The 19,083-nt window shown below is 39.3% G+C and overlaps 2 protein-coding genes across 5 annotated transcripts in view; one reads left to right on the forward strand and one right to left on the reverse strand.

The window, feature by feature from the left end:
• Positions 1-391: 391 nt before the first annotated feature.
• DEPDC4 (DEP domain containing 4) lies at positions 392-18,757 on the reverse strand. The gene is given in 10 exon segments (XM_089921162.1): positions 392-3,350; positions 3,353-3,396; positions 3,398-3,525; positions 3,617-3,759; positions 4,369-4,595; positions 7,260-7,404; positions 7,407-7,442; positions 14,321-14,466; positions 15,027-15,438; positions 17,843-18,757. Coding segments are annotated over 10 exon segments (1,437 nt in total). The 5' UTR covers positions 17,967-18,757; the 3' UTR covers positions 392-3,318.
• Positions 18,136-19,083, forward strand: part of SCYL2 (SCY1 like pseudokinase 2) — a 57,876-nt gene continuing 56,928 nt past the window's right edge. For 3 of the 4 annotated variants that reach the window (XM_022599880.3, XM_089921157.1, XM_022599881.2), the window contains exon 1: positions 18,136-18,329. The gene's annotated coding sequence lies outside the window, so the exon portion shown is untranslated. Of the gene's footprint in view, positions 18,330-18,364; positions 18,438-19,083 lie in introns of those variants that run through there. The other variant, XM_030763476.2, reaches the window with a different exon arrangement.

Below are 19,083 nucleotides of genomic sequence, written 5' to 3' on the forward strand. Positions count from 1 at the left end.
CGAATGCAAGAGATTTCTGTGCATTAATTTTGTATCTGGTTACTTTACCAAATTCATTCAATAGCTCTAGTAGTTTTCTGGTAGCATCTTTAGGATTCTGTATGTATAGTATCATGTCATCTGCAAACAGTGATAGCTTTACTTCTTCTTTTCTGATTTGTATTCCTTTTATTTCTTTTTCTTCTCTGATTGCTGTGGCTAAAACTTCCTAAACTATGTTGAATAATAGTGGTGAGAGTGGGCAACCTTGTCTTGTTCCTGATCTTAGTGGAAATGGTTTCAGTTTTTCACCATTGAGAACGATGTTGGCTGTGGGTTTGTCATATATGGCTTTTATTATGTTGAGGTAAGTTCCCTCTATGCCCCCTTTCTGGAGGGTTTTTATCATAAATGGGTGTTGAATATTGTCAAAAGCTTTTTCTGCATCTATTGAGATGATCATATGGTTTTTCTTCTTCAATTTGTTAATATGGTGTATCACATTGATTGATTTGCATATATTGAAGTATCCTTGCATTTCTGGGATAAACCCCACTTGACCATGGTGTGTGACCCTTTTCATGTGCCATTGGCTTCTGTTTGCTAGTATTTTGTTGAGGATTTTTGCATCTATGTTCATCAGTGATACTGGCCTGTAGTTTTCTTTTTTTGTGACATCTTTGTCTGGTTTTGGTATCAGGGTGATGGTGGCCTCATAGAATGAGTTTGGGAATGTTCCTTCATCTGCAATGTTTTGGAAGAGTTTGAGAAGGATGGGTGTTAGCTCTTCTTTAAATGTTTGTTTGATAGAATTTGCCTGTGAAGCCATCTGATCCTGGACTTCTGTTTGTTGGAAGATTTTTAATCACAGTCTCAATTTCAGTGCCTGTGATTGGTCTGTTTATATTTTCTACTTCTTCCTGGTTCACTCTCAGAAGGTTGTGCTTTCCTAAGAATTTCTCCATTTCTTCCAGGTGGTCCATTTTATTGGCATAGAGCTTCTTGTAGTAATCTCTCATGATCCTTTGTATTTCTGCAGTGTCAGTTGTTACTTCTCCTTTTTCATTTCTAATTCTATTGATTTGAGTCTTCTCCCTTTTTTTCTTGATGAGTCTGGCTAATGGTTTATCAATTTTGTTTATCTTCTCAAAGAACTAGCTTTAAGTTTACTGATCTTTGCTATCATTTCTTTCATTTCTTTTTCATTTATTTCTGATCTGATCTTTATGATTTCTTTCTTTCTGCTGACTTTGGGTTTTTTTTGTTCTTCTTTCTCTAATTGCTTTCAGTGTAAGGTTAGGTTGTTTATTTGAGATTTTTCTTGTTTCTTGAGGTAGGATTGTATTGCTATAAACTTCCCTCTTAGAGCGGCTGTTGCTGCATCCCAGAGGTTTTGGGTCACTGTGTTTTCACTGTCCTTTGTTTCTAGGTATTTTTTGATTTCCTCTTTGATTTCTTCAGTGATGTATTGGTTATTTAGTAGTGTATTGTTTATTCTCCGTGTGTTTGTATTTTTTACAGATTTTTTTCCCTGTAATTGATATATAGTCTCATTGTGTTGTGGTTGGAAAAGATACTTGATACTATTTCAATTTTCTTAAATTTACCAAGCCTTGATTTGTGATCCAAGATATGATCTATCCTGGAGAATGTTCCATGAGTGCTTGAGAAGAAAGTGTATTCTGTTGTTTTGGGATGGAATGTCCTATAAATATCAATTAAGTCCATTTTGTTTAATGTATCATTTAAAGCTGTGTTTCCTTATTTATTTTCATTTTGGATGATATGTCCATTGGTGAAAGTGGGGTGTTAACATCCCCTACTATGGTTGTGTTACTGTCGGTTTCCCCTTTTATGGCTGTTAGCATTTGCTTTATGTATTGAGGTGCTGCTACATTGGGTGCATAAATATTTACAATTGTTATATCTTCTTCTTGGATTGATCCCTTGATCATTATGTAGTGTCCTTCTTTGTCTCTTGTAACAGTCTTTATTTTAAAGTCTATTTTGTGTGATATGAGAATTGCTACTCCAGCTTTCTTTTGATTTCCATTTGCATGGAGTATCTTTTTCCATCCCCTCACTTTCAGTCTGTATGTGTCCCTAGTTCTGAAGTGGGCCTCTTGTAGACAGCATATATACGGGTCTTAACAAGTGACTTTTAAATGAGCTTTTAGAATACATTTCATTCAAAATTCATAAATGGGGGAGTGCTTCTACTGTATACACTTAGTACCAACTTTTTCTCTAAAATAATGGAAAAGTAACTTCAGTTAATATTGAGAGAACTGTTACAAAATTCAAACCAATATGTTTCTAATGACATGAGAAATTTTTTACACAAAAAAATTAAGAAGGGAACAATTCTTTATACAGGCTTTGGAGAAATAATGCCACTAAAAGTAACACTGTCTGGTATTAAAATATACTAGTGAGGCTAAAAATAATCGTTTTCTAAGACATTTCAAAATATATCAACAATCTGACAATGTCTTACTAACTTATTTGCTACTCCTCTGTTTCAAGTCACCATATCTCTTGCTCAGATTATTACAACAGCTTCCTAAAAGGTTCTCCTGCTTCTACCTTTGCCCCTCTATAGTCTGTTTTCAACACAAAATCCAGTTATTTTCATAAATATCAGTCAAATGAGGCCACCATTGTGATCAAAACCTTTCATGATTCCCCATTTTATTCCAAGGAGAAGCAAAATCTCTCCAATGGCCAACATGGGCCCCCATATCTCTCACCTCACCTCACAATACTGTCCCACCTGCTCACTATTTCCTTGCTGTTCCTCAGCACCCAGGCATGCATCACCTTCAAGGCCTCTGCTCTAGGAACAATTTTCTCTGCCTCAAACCACTTACCTCCACTCTCACGGCCATTTGGTTCACTCCTCCCCCTTCCAGTCTCTGCTCAAATCTCATTTTCTCAGTGAGCCCAACCTTGGCCATGCTGTTTAATACTGTAAGCTCCTACTAACCCCCACCCTGGCACCCCAAAATCCCCTTAAACTGCTCTTTTTTTTCCTATTGCATTTATTTATTTATTTCTATTGCCTTCTAGCAAACTATAGGACGATGATTTATTGTATTTCTTCTTACTGTCTCTGTCCCTCACTTGGATATAAGCTTCTCAAGGGCCTGCATTCTTGTGTTTTGTTTGCTAATGTATTCCAAGCACCTAAAACAGTGTCTGGCACAGAGAAAAATAACTTGAAGAAATTAATCAATATACTTGCAAATATCAACACTGTTTTAATTCTGCTTTCTTCTCTTTAGTGGGTGTGGGGAAAGAGCATTCCTTCAAACTTTGCACATTATAGGTTCCAGTAAATTATTTATTAAGTGAATGATTTGCCTTTTGTCTGACACAAGTAGCTTAGTAATAAATGTGCCTAGGCAAAATGCCAGATACCTTGAAGAGCTCAGAGTGGAACTCCAGTAGAAACAAGACTAGTTTTTCTGCCTGTACTCTTAATAACGATTTGGATTGCAAAACTGCTTTGGCAAGAGTTTTCAGGACCACCGTTTTGTTATCAAACTGTAAACAGAAAGAGTAACATTAACTTGAATCATTTTTATTAAAAAAGAATAGCAGAAGATTGTAAAACTGTTATTGCAATTTTTTTCACCTGTTTTTGTAATTTGTAGGCATTGGGTTCTGATGCAGTTGCCATAAAAGTGAGTAGCTGTCGTAATTCTTCTCTAACGTTGGGCAACAACAATCTTAGATATAGTTGTGTTGCTTCAAGTGCTTCTGATCTTTTCTCATTTTCTGTTACATGGGTTACAAAGAAGACAAAGCAAGGGACAAAAAAACCCCAGAGATTATAGTATGTAGCAGTCAATTAAAATGCTATGATACTGTGTTTGGTTTGCAGATTTTTTTTACACTTGAAAGTTTTTATTAGGAAATATTTCAAACACACAGGAAATTATCTACATAATATGCCAAACACCTGCATAATTATATCCAGCATTGTCAAACAGCAGTTTGTTTTTAACATGAAATTATATGGCCACCTACAAAGCTAAAAAAGAGACATGATGTGTCACTCAATTTTTATTTTGCTAAAAGGTCATCAAATTAATACAGTATTTCCAGATACCTCAGTTCTTTAATCCTCTAGTACTATATCAAAATTTTTCTTAGAATGTCCCTGTGATAGAATTACCTTAGATCTAATTGCTATACTACAGTATTACATTTGATAGTACAATTTACATGGCAGGCCAAGTGAATTGAAAAAAGACTCTATGAAGTACTTTGACATCATAGAAGAAAAATATTAAAATGTAATACTCATATAATACATAAAATCTTCTGCAACTTGTATTATTAAAAAAGATTATGCAAAAAAACTGAAGTTTAAACATCTCTTACCTAAAAGTTCAATAATTCCTGAATGAATATCAAAGTACTCATCAGTTAATAAGCAATCTCTCTCTTGATTATAATATTTTACTATGACATCAAAGAGTAACTTCTTCTGTGTATTCAATCTTGTCTCTTCATTTCTGTTTTGAACTAACTGCTCGCTGACAGTAACTATTAACTGGTCAGGGAAATATTCCAAGCATTCAATTGCTGAATTAAGCCAGTTATCAATCCTGGAGGTAAAAAACAAAATAAAATAAATTAATGGTTAACGTTTCCATTTAACTGCCCAAAACATTGTTTGATAAAACAATAAAATCTAGTTTATAATTAACCAAATCTAAAGAAGAAACTAGTTTTGAGAATCTTTTTAATAATTTTTGCTGGATGACTGAAGGAGTAAATGAGAGGGAATAGCTTTTCTCCTCACCAAATACCACCACACCTTTCTGTACCTTTACTTTCAAGGAATTAAAATATTTGTGGGCCACCTTTTCATTATTTGTTTCTAACTTTGTTAAATTTTGTTCAGAGGAGTTCATCTGTACTGTTCCATTCCACTGGTGTTTCCTCTCCCCTTTCCCACTCTGATCATTAGGTGCATATGGTTCTATCACTATTTGAAAATAAGATACCAAATATTTCCCCCATTAAGATGCACCGTTTATCCCACCACACACTGTTTTCCCCTTTTTTATCTCCCGACCTCAATAAGATAAGCAACTTAGGATCCTTTCACTCCTCCCTCCCTTCAGTGATGATTTTGGAAGGCCTTTAATTCCCCCTTCTCCTCCACCTTCCCCACCCCCAGGTTTTGCTGAGATAGGTTAGTATTTATTATAATTTCCCTTAATACTACGTCCTTCTTTTTTTGATATCTTATTTAGCACTTATATTTTGTACATTCTCACACAGCCTTACCATATCAACTTCGAATATGTTGTGTGTACATGTGTGTTTGTATGCATGCACATATGTGGGTACAAAATTAGGGAGAAGAGAAAATAGTGAGAGTGCACAGACCAAAGTTCATTGCCTACCAATATTTCCTTTCCTCTTCATCTGTCTCCATTTGGGGTTCTGGTTATTTCTTTGTAGTCAGATTAAAATCTTTCCTCAAATATTTTCCTAGGAGGGGGTTCCTGAGTGATATATTCTATGAATTCTCGGTGATCCTCAAATATCTTTCCTTCTTCCCTCCTATTCTCTTTCCCGTTCCATTTCCTTTTTTCTCCCCACCCACACCAACCCCTGTTGAATGGAACATATTGCCTAACATGTGTGACTTATCTTCTAGCTCCTAGTGTTGCAGATGAAAAAATTAATGACAGTTGGATTGCATTTCTCTTGCAGATAACCTACACTTTCCACTTGGAAGCTCATAAAGGCTGACTAGCTGCTGTCTGTTTCCTGCAGAAGCATCTAAAGAAATCCTGTTTCTTTGCTGGTGTCCCTATATTCTCCCTGACTCAGGGGCTGGGGAAGACTCATTTGCTAGGTCTTTCTCAGCCTGTTGAATTAGGAGCAAACATGTCATGTGCAAACAGGACAATGGTTGACGATCTAAGTGGGTTCACAGGTCTCTGATCATCAAGCTCTTTGTAGGATCTGAAGCTTTCTGGTTCTCAGGTTTGGAGTCTGATGTTCTTTTCTTGTTTGGCCCATGTGGCAGAAAGCATCATATCAGTTCTCTTTGCTGGAATCTCAACAGTACCCAGTCTTATATTTATGGTTCCTAGCAACTGATTTATGATAGGGCTTATTTCATTGGACTGTAATGTTTTGTTTCATGAATGTCTCCCCTACTAGACTGAGGATTCTCTTAAAGCAGGACTAAATAAACTGGTAGAAACCATGATGGTTTTTATTTTATGGTTATAAAATGGAAATAATAGAACTTTGAAAAAACACTCAGGGCTGGTGCAGGGAAAGAATGGTTGACAAATCATGACAACTCATATGAATGAAACCACTCAGATTTCCAATAATCTTCTCACAGATCATAACCAGTGTCTTTCTATTTTAGATCAAATGAAAATTCACAGTGATTAATTTTTAAATCAATGATGATGTCTGCTCGTACATATGAATATGTTCTCACACCTTAAAATACCAAGGGCAACAAATAGAATTACCATATGACCCAGCAATCCCACTACTGGGCATATACCCTGAGAAAACCATAATTCAAAAAGAGTCATGTACCAAAATGTTCATTGCAGCTCTATTTACAATAGCCCGGAGATGGAAACAACCTAAGCGCCCATCATCGGATGAATGGATAAAGAAGATGTGGCACATATATACAATGGAATATTACTCAGCCTTAAAAAGAAATGAAATTGAGCTATTTGTAATGAGATGGATAGACCTAGAGTCTGTCATACAGAGTGAAGTAAGTCAGAAAGAAAAAGACAAATACCGTATGCTAACGCATATATATGGAATTTAAGGGGAAAAAAAATGTCATGAAGAACCTAGGGGTAAGACAGGAATAAAGACGCAGACCTACTGGAGAACGGACTTGAGGATATGGGGAGGGGGAAGGGTGAGCTTTGACAGGGCGAGAGAGAGTCATGGACATATACACACTAACAAACGTAGTAAGGTAGATAGCTAGGGGGAAGCAGCCGCAAGGCACAGGGATATTAGCTCGGTGCTTTGTGACAGCCTGGAGGGGTGGGATAGGGAGAGTGGGAGGGAGGGAGACGCAAGAGGGAAGACATATGGGAACATATGTATATGTATAACTGATTCACTTTATTATAAAGCAGAAACTAACACACAATTGTAAAGCAATTATACCCCAATAAAGATGTTTAAAAAAAAAAATACCAAGGGCAAAATATGTGAAAGAACATTTTAGTTATAAATTGACAATAAAAATGGTCACTCACTCAAGTAGACATAAGCTTGGAATAACCTCTCTGTCTCTGTCGAGGCAAGTGTTTGAGATAACAAGATCTTCCTCTTTACTTAATTGGAGATTTTGTGTTTTAACTGGAGGCTCCAAAATATTTTCTAAGAATGGAATGTGAATAGTTGAAGAATACGTAGCAATGTTTGTTGTTTCCAAACATCTTCCACAGCTTAGAAAGAAAAATAATATAACTATCATACTAATAAATAACATATACATATTCAACCAGTATCATAGAATTCTTCCATTTCTAGTAATACAACAGAAAAGCTAATAATATAATGGATTAATTTGTTAGGATAATTTAAATTTGCTAAATTACAGTTTCTCTTTTCAAGATTGACCTTTAAATAGACATCAGGGTTATGAGCCATATTGATTTTATTTTCTGGCTATGTTAATTATAAAGTGATATTATCTAGCTTTTAAGGTGATCAATAGGTTAATTCCAGATATTAAAAAAAAACTACTGGTCCTGCTTATAAATTATTTTGATGATTGGAGAGAATGAGATTACTAATTATTTATAATTTTATTCAAAGCAGAGATAAATGTAGTTAAATTGCTTTTAAATAAAAATACAGTATTAGGTTAATTTTAACTTGGGTTTCTGGTCATTTATGTTAAGGGTTAATAAAGTTTTTCATTATCCTAATTATCAGATCATCATTAATATTTTGTTTTTCCTTTAAATGAAACAAAATTACAAAAGCAACAGCTGGGCTTCCCTGGTGGAGCAGTGGTTGAGAGTCTGCCTGCCGATGCAGGGGACGCAGGTTCGTGCCCCGGTCCGGGAGGATCCCGCGTGCCGCGGAGCGGCTGGGCCCGTGGGCCACGGCCGCTGAGCCTGCGCGTCCGGAGCCTGTGCTCCGCAGCGGGAGAGGCCGCAGCGGTGAGAGGCCCGCGTACCGCAAAAAAAAGCAACAGCTACAGTAAATCTCTCGTGGAGCTTTACTGCCAGTAGCCTACGTATTAAATTTGGACCATAGTCATGATTTGTTTGGTTATAAAGTATTTTGAATAGAATTAACTTGTATAAAACTGGGAGATTTCAGGCTTCCCTGGTGGCGCAGTGGTTGAGAGTCCGCCTACCGATGCAGGGGACATGGGTTCGTGCCCCGGTCCGGGAAGATCCCACATGCTGTGGGGCAGCTAGGCCCGTGAGCCATAGCCGCTGAGCCTGCGCGTCTGGAGCCTGTGCTCCGCAACGGGATAGGCCACAACAGTGAGAGGCCTGCGTACCGTAAAAAAAAAAAAAAAAGGGAGATAAAATTCCGGGTTTCAAGCTTCTCTAAAAATATCTTAAGAGGGCTTCCCTGGTGGCACAGTGGTTAAGAATCCACCTGCCAGTGCAGGAGACACGGGTTCGCGCCCTGGTCCGAGAAGATACCACATGCCGTGGAGCAACTAAGCCCGTGTGCCGCAACTACTGAAGCCTGTGCTCTAGAGCCTGTGAACCACAACTACTGAGCCCATGTGCCACAATTACTGAAGCCCGCGCACCTAGAGCCTGTGCTACGCAACAAGAGAAGCCACCACAATGAGAAGCCTGCGCACCTAGAGCCTGTGCTCTGCACAAGGAAGAGTAGGCCCCCGTTCGCCGCAACTAGAGAAAGCCCACGCGCAGCAATGAAGACCCAACGCAGCAAAAATAAATAAATAAATAAGAAAAAAAATCTTAAAATCTCACGACACTGGGCTTCAATTAATGCCTGACCAAAGTTAGCTGATATGAATTAGTGGCTACCTTATTTGCATTGGCATGTCATTTCCAGCTCACCACAAACCCCACCACTTCCTACTGTATCCCAAACAGTGAAGTTGAGTGTCAGCTACCATTTTCATGGTATTGTCCTGTTGGTTTTGTTACAGTAGAAATTAATTTCCCTATAGTTACATCTCTTCTTTAAGTGGGAAAAGGAAAAATAGCCAAGAGGGCCCTACATTTCAAGCAAAACAACAATTTTTCCTACACGTTTGAAAATGAAGTACTCACCTGCTCTCCAATCTGCCTGGCTCCTAAAGGCATCTGAGTTTACTACTTCTGAGTTATTGGCCCAAAATAAATCAAATTAGCAATCTTTTAGTAAAGACTTGAGATCGTAAGTAGCCTCTAATCAATCAGTCCACATTTGTCGATACCAACCTTTGGGCACAGCACTGAACCACGTGCTAGAAAAAGATACATATATAATAATAGTGGCCCTTCAGCAGCCACACCCTATGTAAGGAGGTAAGGATAGCCACATATGAAATGGAAGAAGGCAAATTTTATCAAGTCACCAAGAAGTATGAATAGATATATTATGAATACATCCAAAAGTGGAGAAAAGACTATTCTTAGCAATAGCATCAAGACAGAACATTCATTTACTCAACAAATATTTATTGAGACCTGTTTTGTATTAGGCACTGTTCTAGGTTCCAGGGATATAGTGGTAACCAAAGCAGGCAAAATCCTGGCCTTAATGGAACTTATATTCTAGTGGGGAGAGGGAGGCAGGCAATAAATAAACAAACAAACAAAAAGTGAAATATGTGGTGTGTCAGCTAATAGTAAGTTTTATGGAGAGAAATTAAGCAAAAAAGGAAATTAGACTACATTAGGGGGTTAGTATTGCAATTTTAAATAAGATGTGTGGGAATTATCATTGGGAAGATGATATTTGAGCTAAGACCTGAAGGTGAGGGAGCAGAGGAATGTGCATGTCTAGAACATACTAGCCAAGTGCAGAGCTGATAAATAGAATAGCTAGCTCTGTGTGAGGAAATTAGACTCAAGAAGGATACTGTAGCAACACATATAGCCACCACCGTCATCTTAATGGAGCACTTCATACTCAATGATCACTGTGCTGAATGAAGGGGATCCAAGGGGATAGACTCTACATTTGAAAAGCATACAATCCAAGCAGCGTTTAGCATAGCCTACACACACACACACACACGTGCATGCACATGCACATATGCACATATATGTACATATGAGTGTATGTGTATAGACGCATAAATAAAAAGAAAATATTTATAAAATGAGGAGGCTGTCTGTGAGCCATTCATCCACTAAATGTAATCTACCAAGAGCTAAGCACTGGGCCACTCAACAGGGATACAACAGTGAAAAAGGTAAGGACTGTCCCTGTCTAAGTACCTCACACTCCAGTGGGAAATAATGACAAGTAAACAGGCAATTTCATTAAGTGTGTAAATGTTTTGGTGGGAGAAGTACAGTGTGTTCAGTAGGAATCAAATTTTGTCTCAGCTGAGGAAACCTTTGAACAAACATATTCTTCTGGAAGTCAGGTAAAACAGATTAATAGTGGAATTGCTCCAGCTGATATTGGCATTCCCCTGAGACCTACCCCACAGAGGTGAGGTGAGGGAGAGGTTCTGCACCTTTAGAACCCCTCACATTTCTAAAACAACGCACATATATTTCAAAAATATTAGTCATTATATTATCAGTAAGAAACACCTGTAAAAAATAAATCTCAGCAAAGGTGGTTCACCTTAACTCTACTAGTCTCACAAATACAAATTTGCAAAAAGCCTGCAGTCCTGGGCCTGCATTGCTTTACCACTGCTGGCAGATTTTTCAACTCAATTCAAGTGAAGTTGGTTTCTCAGTTCTTTGGGAATTAAGAAATGACCTTTCTCAAAAAAAAAGAGAAACTCCATACTTTTATTTCTTGGCTGAAATGTATATAGGTGTGTTGCCAACTGCATACCTTTAACCAGCCATATTTTTCCAAATAGAAAGTGGCTTAAATTTTCTTGTTGGCCAGCTAATTATTTAATCTTATAAAACCAGATAGTTTTATATCTGAGGGGGTTGTTTTTGTGCTTGAGGATCACAGAAGAATCAGATTTCAGTGGATAATAACAACAACAAAAACTCCTTTCATGCCTGATTTGTTAGAGTTTAGAGACACTTCCAAATGCACTTTCTCCAAAAAGTTTTGGTATGAAAACGTAAATTCCAAAAAAGTTAACTTTTTTTAACTCATTAAATACAAGAACAACCAGCCAATTTTAAAGTTAATTCTCTTTTGCAAGGCTTTTTACAAAACAAAAAACAAAGAAAAAACCTACCCTAGCAGATTCAAGACTTTTGAACATAAAGAGATTTCCTATTAGTAATTTATTAAAGACTACTTCTCTCAAAACTATGTTTTATTAGAGAGAACAACTAAAATAGTTTTTTGTGTTTCTCTGTTCTGAAGGCTGACACATTCAGTTGCAACAAAGAGCAAACATACCAACTAAACATAACTTCAGTTGTACCCATTTTAGAATTTACAACACCTTGTTGCAACGATAATGATAAAACACTGGGTAAAAGTATGGAAATCTAGGTCTGAATCTTGATGCCATTAGTTAACTGTGGAAACTTGGCAAATTATCTAACTTCTCTGAGTCTCAGTTTCCTTGTCTATAAAATAAACCATCTAAACTAAATTAAGCCTAAAGTAAAGCAGTGGTTCTAAGACCTGGCTGATTTTTGTTTCAACATAAAATAACATAAAATTTTTAACATAAAATCTCCTTTTTTAGGGAATTCCTTGGCGGTCCAGTGGTTAGGACTCGGTGCTTTCACTGCTGTGGCCTGGGTTCAATCCCTGGTGGGGGAACTAAGATCCTGCAAGACACACAGTGTGGCCAAAAAAACCAAAAACCAAAAAACTCCTTTTTTAAAAAAGCAAAACCTAATAGTTATTGTTGTGTGACTTACTGTTTAAAATCTCTGGCTAAACACAATAGTCTTAAAACTAAAGATATTCCTGTTTTCACCTAACGTCTTTTTTTTTTGCGGTACACGGGCCTCTCACTGTTGTGGCCTCTCCTGTTGCGAAGCACAGGCTCCAGACGCGCAGGCTCAGTGGCCAGGGCTCACTCCGCTCCACGGCATGTGAGATCTTCCCGGACCGGGGCACGAACCCGTGTCCCCTGCATCGGCAGGCAGACTCTCAACTACTGCACCACCAGGGAAGCCCTCACCTAACATCTTTTTGTTAAATATGTTACTCATAAGAGTATATAAAAGTATATGTATCATTTAAAGAGTTGGGGAGATAGATGCAAGAAAGGGAACAGGCCTAAAACCCTGTTTTCCTTTGTAGAAAATTACTAGATGTCCCTAAAACTGAAAAAGCATGAAGTAGCAGTATAATCATGACATTTAGAGACGTGAGATACATTTACAACACACATGAATTACAATTTATACAAATTGTAAATGGTTGTCTCTGGAGAGGGGGAAATGGGTGAGAGGGGAAGGGTAGGGAATTATTATTTTTTGGTAACAAAACCTGTAGGACTATTTGAATGATTTACATTATGTGCATGTATAACAAAGATAAAAATTAAAATGTTTAAAAAAGTACGTAAGAGTGCCAACTTTCCTTCCCTACCATGTCTTATTTATTTATTTATCTTTCTGAGTCTCAGTTTCCCAAACTATAAAAAGGAAGTTTTACCCCTCACTTTACAGGGCTATTGTTAAATTACAGAGAATAAATATAAAATGCATAAGAAATTGCCTGGCCCAGAGAAAGGCCCAATAAATGAAAGTTACTTTTATGAGCATCTTTACTGATCAATTATATCCATCTTTAGTTAGAAATTTCTAGAGGTACCCTATATCCTCATGGGAAAATGATGAGACAAATTTTTCTTTTTCATTTGTAATAGGTAAAAACTGAACTTTTGTTGGCTCCTCTTCTTCAGCCTGTCCTCTAAATATTAATCTTTCTCAGAGTCTTCTTCTAATCCCTCTTCTTTTCTCACTCTGCACCCTTTCTTTGGGCACCGTGCATTTCCCTTATCACACTTATCCTAGTTATTGTTGATAACCTTTGCTCCTCCAGTGTGCAAATCATGCTTGTCTTACTTCCATCATGGTTTGACCACACACAGTAAAGCATGTAACCGTTAATGAATTGTGTATGCAACCCTCCTAATTGCCCTGGGTATGGGGCTCTTCTTTCAACTGTTGAGTTGCCTTATAAGGACAAAACCACAAGTAGATGAAGTAAATGGTAAAGAGAATTAGAGCAATAGGTAGCCTAGCTAGTTTGTTCTGAAAGGCAAAGAGTAGGGAGATGTTTGGGAGGAGCTTATACAATGGGCAAAGGATATGCTCATAAGAAGATGGTCTTGCATTATAAATAATAAGGACTGGTAATGAGTTTGCAAGTTTTTTTTCTGGTAGTAAGGACTGTAGTACCTCCAGTTAATCTGATCATGGTCATTGTAAAAAAATAAACTAAATGTTATTGGATCTACATTGCCTCACCTGTCTTGTCTGATGCAATCACTATGTAGAAGGAAACTCTTACAGGGAGAGGAGTAGTGAGTCAGTACGCCAAACACACTACTTCTATTGTATTTGAAAAGTCAGTTCTTGGAGACAGTAAAAAGATCAGTGGTGGGCTTCCCTGGTGGCACAGTGGTTGAGAGTCTGCCTGCCGATGCAGGGGACATGGGTTCGTGCCCCAGTCCAGGAGGATCCCACATGCTGCGGAGCGGCTGGGCCCGTGTCTGGAGTGCTCCACAACGGTAGAGGCCACAACAGTGAGAGGCCTGCGTACCACAAAAAAAAAAAAAAAAAAAAGAAAAAGATCAGTGGTTGCCAGCAGGGTAACAGGGAGGGAAGGAGGAACAGGTGAAGTACAGAGCATTTTCAGGGCAGTGAAACTATTCTGTATGATACTATAATGGTGGATACAGTCGTCATACATTTGTCAAAACCCACATAATATACACCACCAAGACTGAACACTAATGTAAATCGTGGGCTTTGGGTGATAATGATATATCAATGTAGGTCCATGGATTATAACAAATAACCACTCCAGTGCAGGATGTTGACAGTGGGGGAGGCTGGGTATGTGTGGGGGGCAGGGGGCACATGGGAACTCTCTGTACTTTCTGTTCAATTTTTCTGTGAACCTAAAACTGTTCCAAAAAGTAAGTTCTATTTAAAAAAGTCAGCTCTTCTTACAAAGTTCGGAAAAAAATAATGAAAACTGAAATTACCTTCTTTTGAAAGTGGAAGAACAGGTTTGTCAACTGTGATGTTTGGAGGTAAAGCCAGAGTCCCACTCATTGTATCAATAAGTTCCTCAATTCTTTCCTCACCAATCTCTTGTGCTAGAGGATTTGAAATCACTTTGCCTTCTGGTCTGTTAAGAAATAATATGTAAATTTTTCCATTACACACAGGACCAAAATTTCAAATATGCATTTTAATTTACTTATTAAAACTTATTTATACATTTCCTATTTCCAAAAAGGATGTCAGGCAGCTTACAATAAAAGATACAAGTAATAAATGTATTAAATAACAGAATATCACGAGAAGAGGATGTTAGGATTGTAAATAAACAGAAAAAAAAAGTTAATTCTAAGGTTATCATGGCTTAGAGTAGAAAATTTCTGGTCTAGTTTCGTTTCCATAACTTTGGCTTTAGCTACTTTGGCTAAGTCATGTTTCAAAAATTAGGAAGCATATAATTCATCAGAGGAGATAAAGTTTTTCCTGGTACAAATTCTGAAATATTTATGTGATCATGTCCTCCATAACAGTTTTAGAGCAAATGCAGAAAAGATTAATTTTTACATGGCTATTTCTTTTATTGACTTCTGAAAAAAACAGAAAGCATAATATTCAAGGTTTGTTCAATGACGACTGTTCTGCCAGCAACTAAAAATAATATATTACAGTATCTTGGTTAACACTAACCTTAAAGATTCCTTTGCTTTTATTTCATCATTTAACCCAGTCTCAGAATCCTTCTTTCTTTTGCAAAAAACATAAGATGATTTATTCCCTAGAAACCTGTAGAGACTATTGTTTGAATCCTCAAATTCCAATTCCTTTTCATCTTTGAGTAGCTTCATTTCTACTGGTTCAAATACTTTATGGTTCATTAGAACTTGACAAAGACGAACTCCTTTAAGACGAGAGATATCATTACTACTCAGGCACATATTTTGCATAAGATGACTTAGTACTACATCAACAGCATCAGAACCAGTAAAACAGTCTTTGTATGTTCGTAAATGATGCCTCCTTCTTTTTATTTCCACTTGAGTCTGAAGGGAGTGAATAATACCATCCCATAGTTGAGTAGCTTGAAAAGGACCAGAGCATCCTGAAAAAAAAAAATTAAACATATGTTTCTAACAAATTTAGATTACACAAAAATATGTAAGTTTTTTTGTTTTGGCAAACTTATGCTTTTGTATGGCACATCTGCTAACAATGTCTTTCTTAAGTTTCTTCTCTTCCCATCTTGTGTAAACTATAATATGTTTACTAAGTTTGCACATGTTTGTCTGCCAATAAAATCAGAGTAAACCTAGGAACTTGCTTTACTGATATGAAATATACTACTATGTGAATTTATACATCCTAATGTTACATGCTTAATAACTAGCTAGACTTAGTCTTAAAGAATATTATTTCAGGCTACATTTAAAAGGAATGCACACACACATTGGAGTTTTGATTATTACAGAGATGTGGCTTCACCAGACTCTGCTTTTCCTTTCTTCTTTTTTTTTAAAATTTTTTTTCTTTTTCCTTTTTAGCGGTACGCGGGCCTCTCACTGTTGTGGCCTCTCCCGCTGCGGAGCACAGGCTCCGGACACGCAGCCTCAGCGGCCATGGCTCACAGGCCCAGCCGCTCCGCGGCATGTGGGATCTTCCCGGACCGGGGCACGAACCCGTGTCCCCTGCATCGGCAGGCGGACTCCCAACCACTGCGCCACCAGGGAAGCCCTCCTTTCTTCTTTTTGCCTTTTGAACAATGACAAGCATTGCATGAAAGAAATCTACGGCAAGGAGCTGAAAAAACTAATCAATTTATCTGCCAGCTGTTCTTCTTGAAAAATAAAAGTTTGTGAGGAATAATGAAAATCTGAAAACAATGAAAATGTCCAGTGCCTGGGGAATAGTTAAGTAAATTATGGAATAGCCTTATTATAGGATATTAAGCAGCCATTAGGAAGAATGACATTTATAGCACGGAAGGATTTCATTAAGTAGTAAAAACAAAAAACCAATGAGGTTGGGCAGAACAATTTATATACTATCATCCTAGTTATGTAAAAATGAATTCCCAACCTACATACAAATATATGTAAATAGAAAAGTCTGGAAGGATAAACCTCAAAGTAACCTTTAGGAAATAGGTGTAATGAAAGAATACTCACTTTTTAGAATACATATTTCCAGTTTTTATAACGTACATACATAATTTTTTCAATTAATTGTAGACAGTAAAATTTTTAAATTGAGATATAATTCACATTCCACAAAATTCACCCTTTTAAAGCATACAATTTAATGGTTTTTAGGTACATTCACAAAGCTGTGCAGCTATCTCTATTATCTAATTCCAGACCATTTTATCACTTCAAAAAGAAACCCATACACACATATACACTCTTGATACTATGTATAAAATAGATAACTAATGAGAGTATACTGTATAGCACAGGGAACTCTACTTAGTGCACTGTGGTGACCTAAATGGGAAGGAAATCCAAAAAAGAGGGGATATATGTATATGTATAGCTGATTCATTTTGCTGTACAGTAGAAACTAACACAACATTGGAAAGCAACTATACTTCAATAAACATTAATTAAAAAAAAAGAAACCCATAGTTAGCAATCACTGCTCATTCCCCTGTACCCCAGTAAATTTTTATTAAAAATTTTTAATAAGATAAGGGAATACGTTGAAACATCTAGAACGTTGTTTCTAGATTTTCGTTGTTGTTAGAATCTGAGATTTTAAGCTCTTTCTTCCTCTGACTATGAATAACTGGAAACAGGATGTCCAACTTTACATAATGGTCTGATGTTTAGGACAGAAATAAAAGCCCATCACCTTCAAATGCCTTCTGTAACAGAAGCTGTCTGTCTGTCTGTCCTTGAACTATTGGCCCGAGACACTGTGGACAGTGCATAGACAGGAGTAGGGCGTGGAGGGCGAGGAGTGGAAACGGGGAGGGGTTGAGGAGGGATTAGGGACTGGGTTAGGGTAGGGTGGGGTGGATAAAGCTAGGAGTCTATGAGAGGAGGAGACAGGGGTATTTTCCGTCTGCCCCTCTAAGCGTCATTAAACAAGTAGGCTAGGTTAAAGAAATAGTCCTCGTGCTCAAGGACTTGCCATCTAGTACTTTTAACCCCTTGTTCTAAGTGTAGCCCGCTGACCAGCAGCAGTGGCATCATCTGGGAACTTATTAGAAACGCAGAATATCAGACCCTACTCTTGAATCCAAACTGCATTTTAACAAAGTTCCCAAATGATCTGTGTGTATATTAAAGTTTGAGAAGCACCGCTTTCCAGGACGCCCCAAGGAGAGTAGCTTCTGAAAAGGTCCAGTGCCCGTCCTCAGCGGGACTGGGAGAGCAGGTGGGCCGGGAAAGGGGCGGGTCCAGGAAAGGGGCGGGCCCCAGAGGCCTGAGGCGCCAAGTCCAAAGCGCCCGCTCCACTCAGCCGTCCCCCCACTTCGGTGCACATTTGGTTAGGATCCAAAGGTGTACCTGTCCTCCTTTTCCGGCAGAAAACATCTCTAGGGCTCACGAAACTTGACACACTCCGCCCTGGGCCGGGAGGCTGGCTCTGGCTGCCAAGGCTACGGAACCACGGAGTCAAAAGAACCGCCATAAACTCGTCCGCCGGGCTCCTCCCCCGACCCGTAACCCCGCCCCCACCCCGTTCTCGGGAGGCGGAGGCCGAAGACGCCCAGGCCACGCCCCTTCCGAACAAGCAGGAAGTGACGTCATGGCCGGGCTGGTTGGCCTTTCGGTCTTCTTCCCCCTCCCTTACTCTTCCTCCCCAGTCCCTCCCCTCCCCTCCCCCTTCCCTCCTCCGGTTCCAGCCTTTGAGGCCGCGCGAGTGTGAGAGGGTATGGAGTAAGCCGGCGGCAGTGGCCAGGCGCCGGGGCTGAGCAGGAGCAGCCAGGAGGCGTTTGGGGGGGCGGGGGAAAAGAGCCCCAGCACCGCCCCTCCCGGGGGAGAAGGGGAAGAGGTGAGTTACCCCCCCCCCCACGGGCACGGAACGACCTCCTTCACCGGCAGCGCTCTCGGTTGGGCTCCTCAAGCAGCGAAAAGGAATGGGGAAGGACCCGCGCCCGGGGTAGGCCTCCCAAGGTCCCCGGGGCTGGCGACTGTTGCCTGGTGACGGGCCTGCCGGGTGCAGGTGGGGCCGGCGGGGCTCTGGGCGCCCGCGCGAAGCCGGGCTGGGGGAGCGGCGAGCTCCGGTGAGAGGATCTGGGAGGCCCGAGTCTCCCGAAGAGGCCTGGAAGCGACTGGAGACCCCGGGCTGGAGCCATCTGCTGGAGGGAGAGCCCCCGGCTCCGGCTCGGGAGCTCGGGTTTCCGTGGTGGAGATCTTGGTTCCCTTTTGGGAAATTGGACACTACTCTGGGACTGGGTGAGAACAAACAGCTCCCCTCGGTTCTGAGGTCCGCCTCTGATAACCTGGGTTACCATCTAGGGCCCTACCGCCCGGCGTCCTTTTCTGACAGTAGCTTTAGTTCTGGAATGGAAGGTTATTGTTTGTGAGGTGGGTGGGGCAGGTGTTTTGTTAAATACCCGCTCCGAGGCTCCTGCACTCCTGTTTTTCTAAGCGGGAGAGAAAGGATGGAAGAAGGTTGAGACCCATGAGGCTTGCAAAAACTTGGGATCCGACTGAATACATACCTATGATCAGTTATGAAGGGGACCAGTATTGTCACGTCAACTCCCAAAACAGTCTTCCTGAGACTCCAGACTCAAGCGAGT

The sequence above is a fragment of the Delphinapterus leucas genome, chromosome 11 (assembly GCF_059928025.1).
Source record: "Delphinapterus leucas isolate spDelLeu-1000000601 "Yukka" chromosome 11, BTC_Dleu_Yukka2, whole genome shotgun sequence".
Classification (NCBI taxonomy): domain Eukaryota; kingdom Metazoa; phylum Chordata; class Mammalia; order Artiodactyla; family Monodontidae; genus Delphinapterus; species Delphinapterus leucas.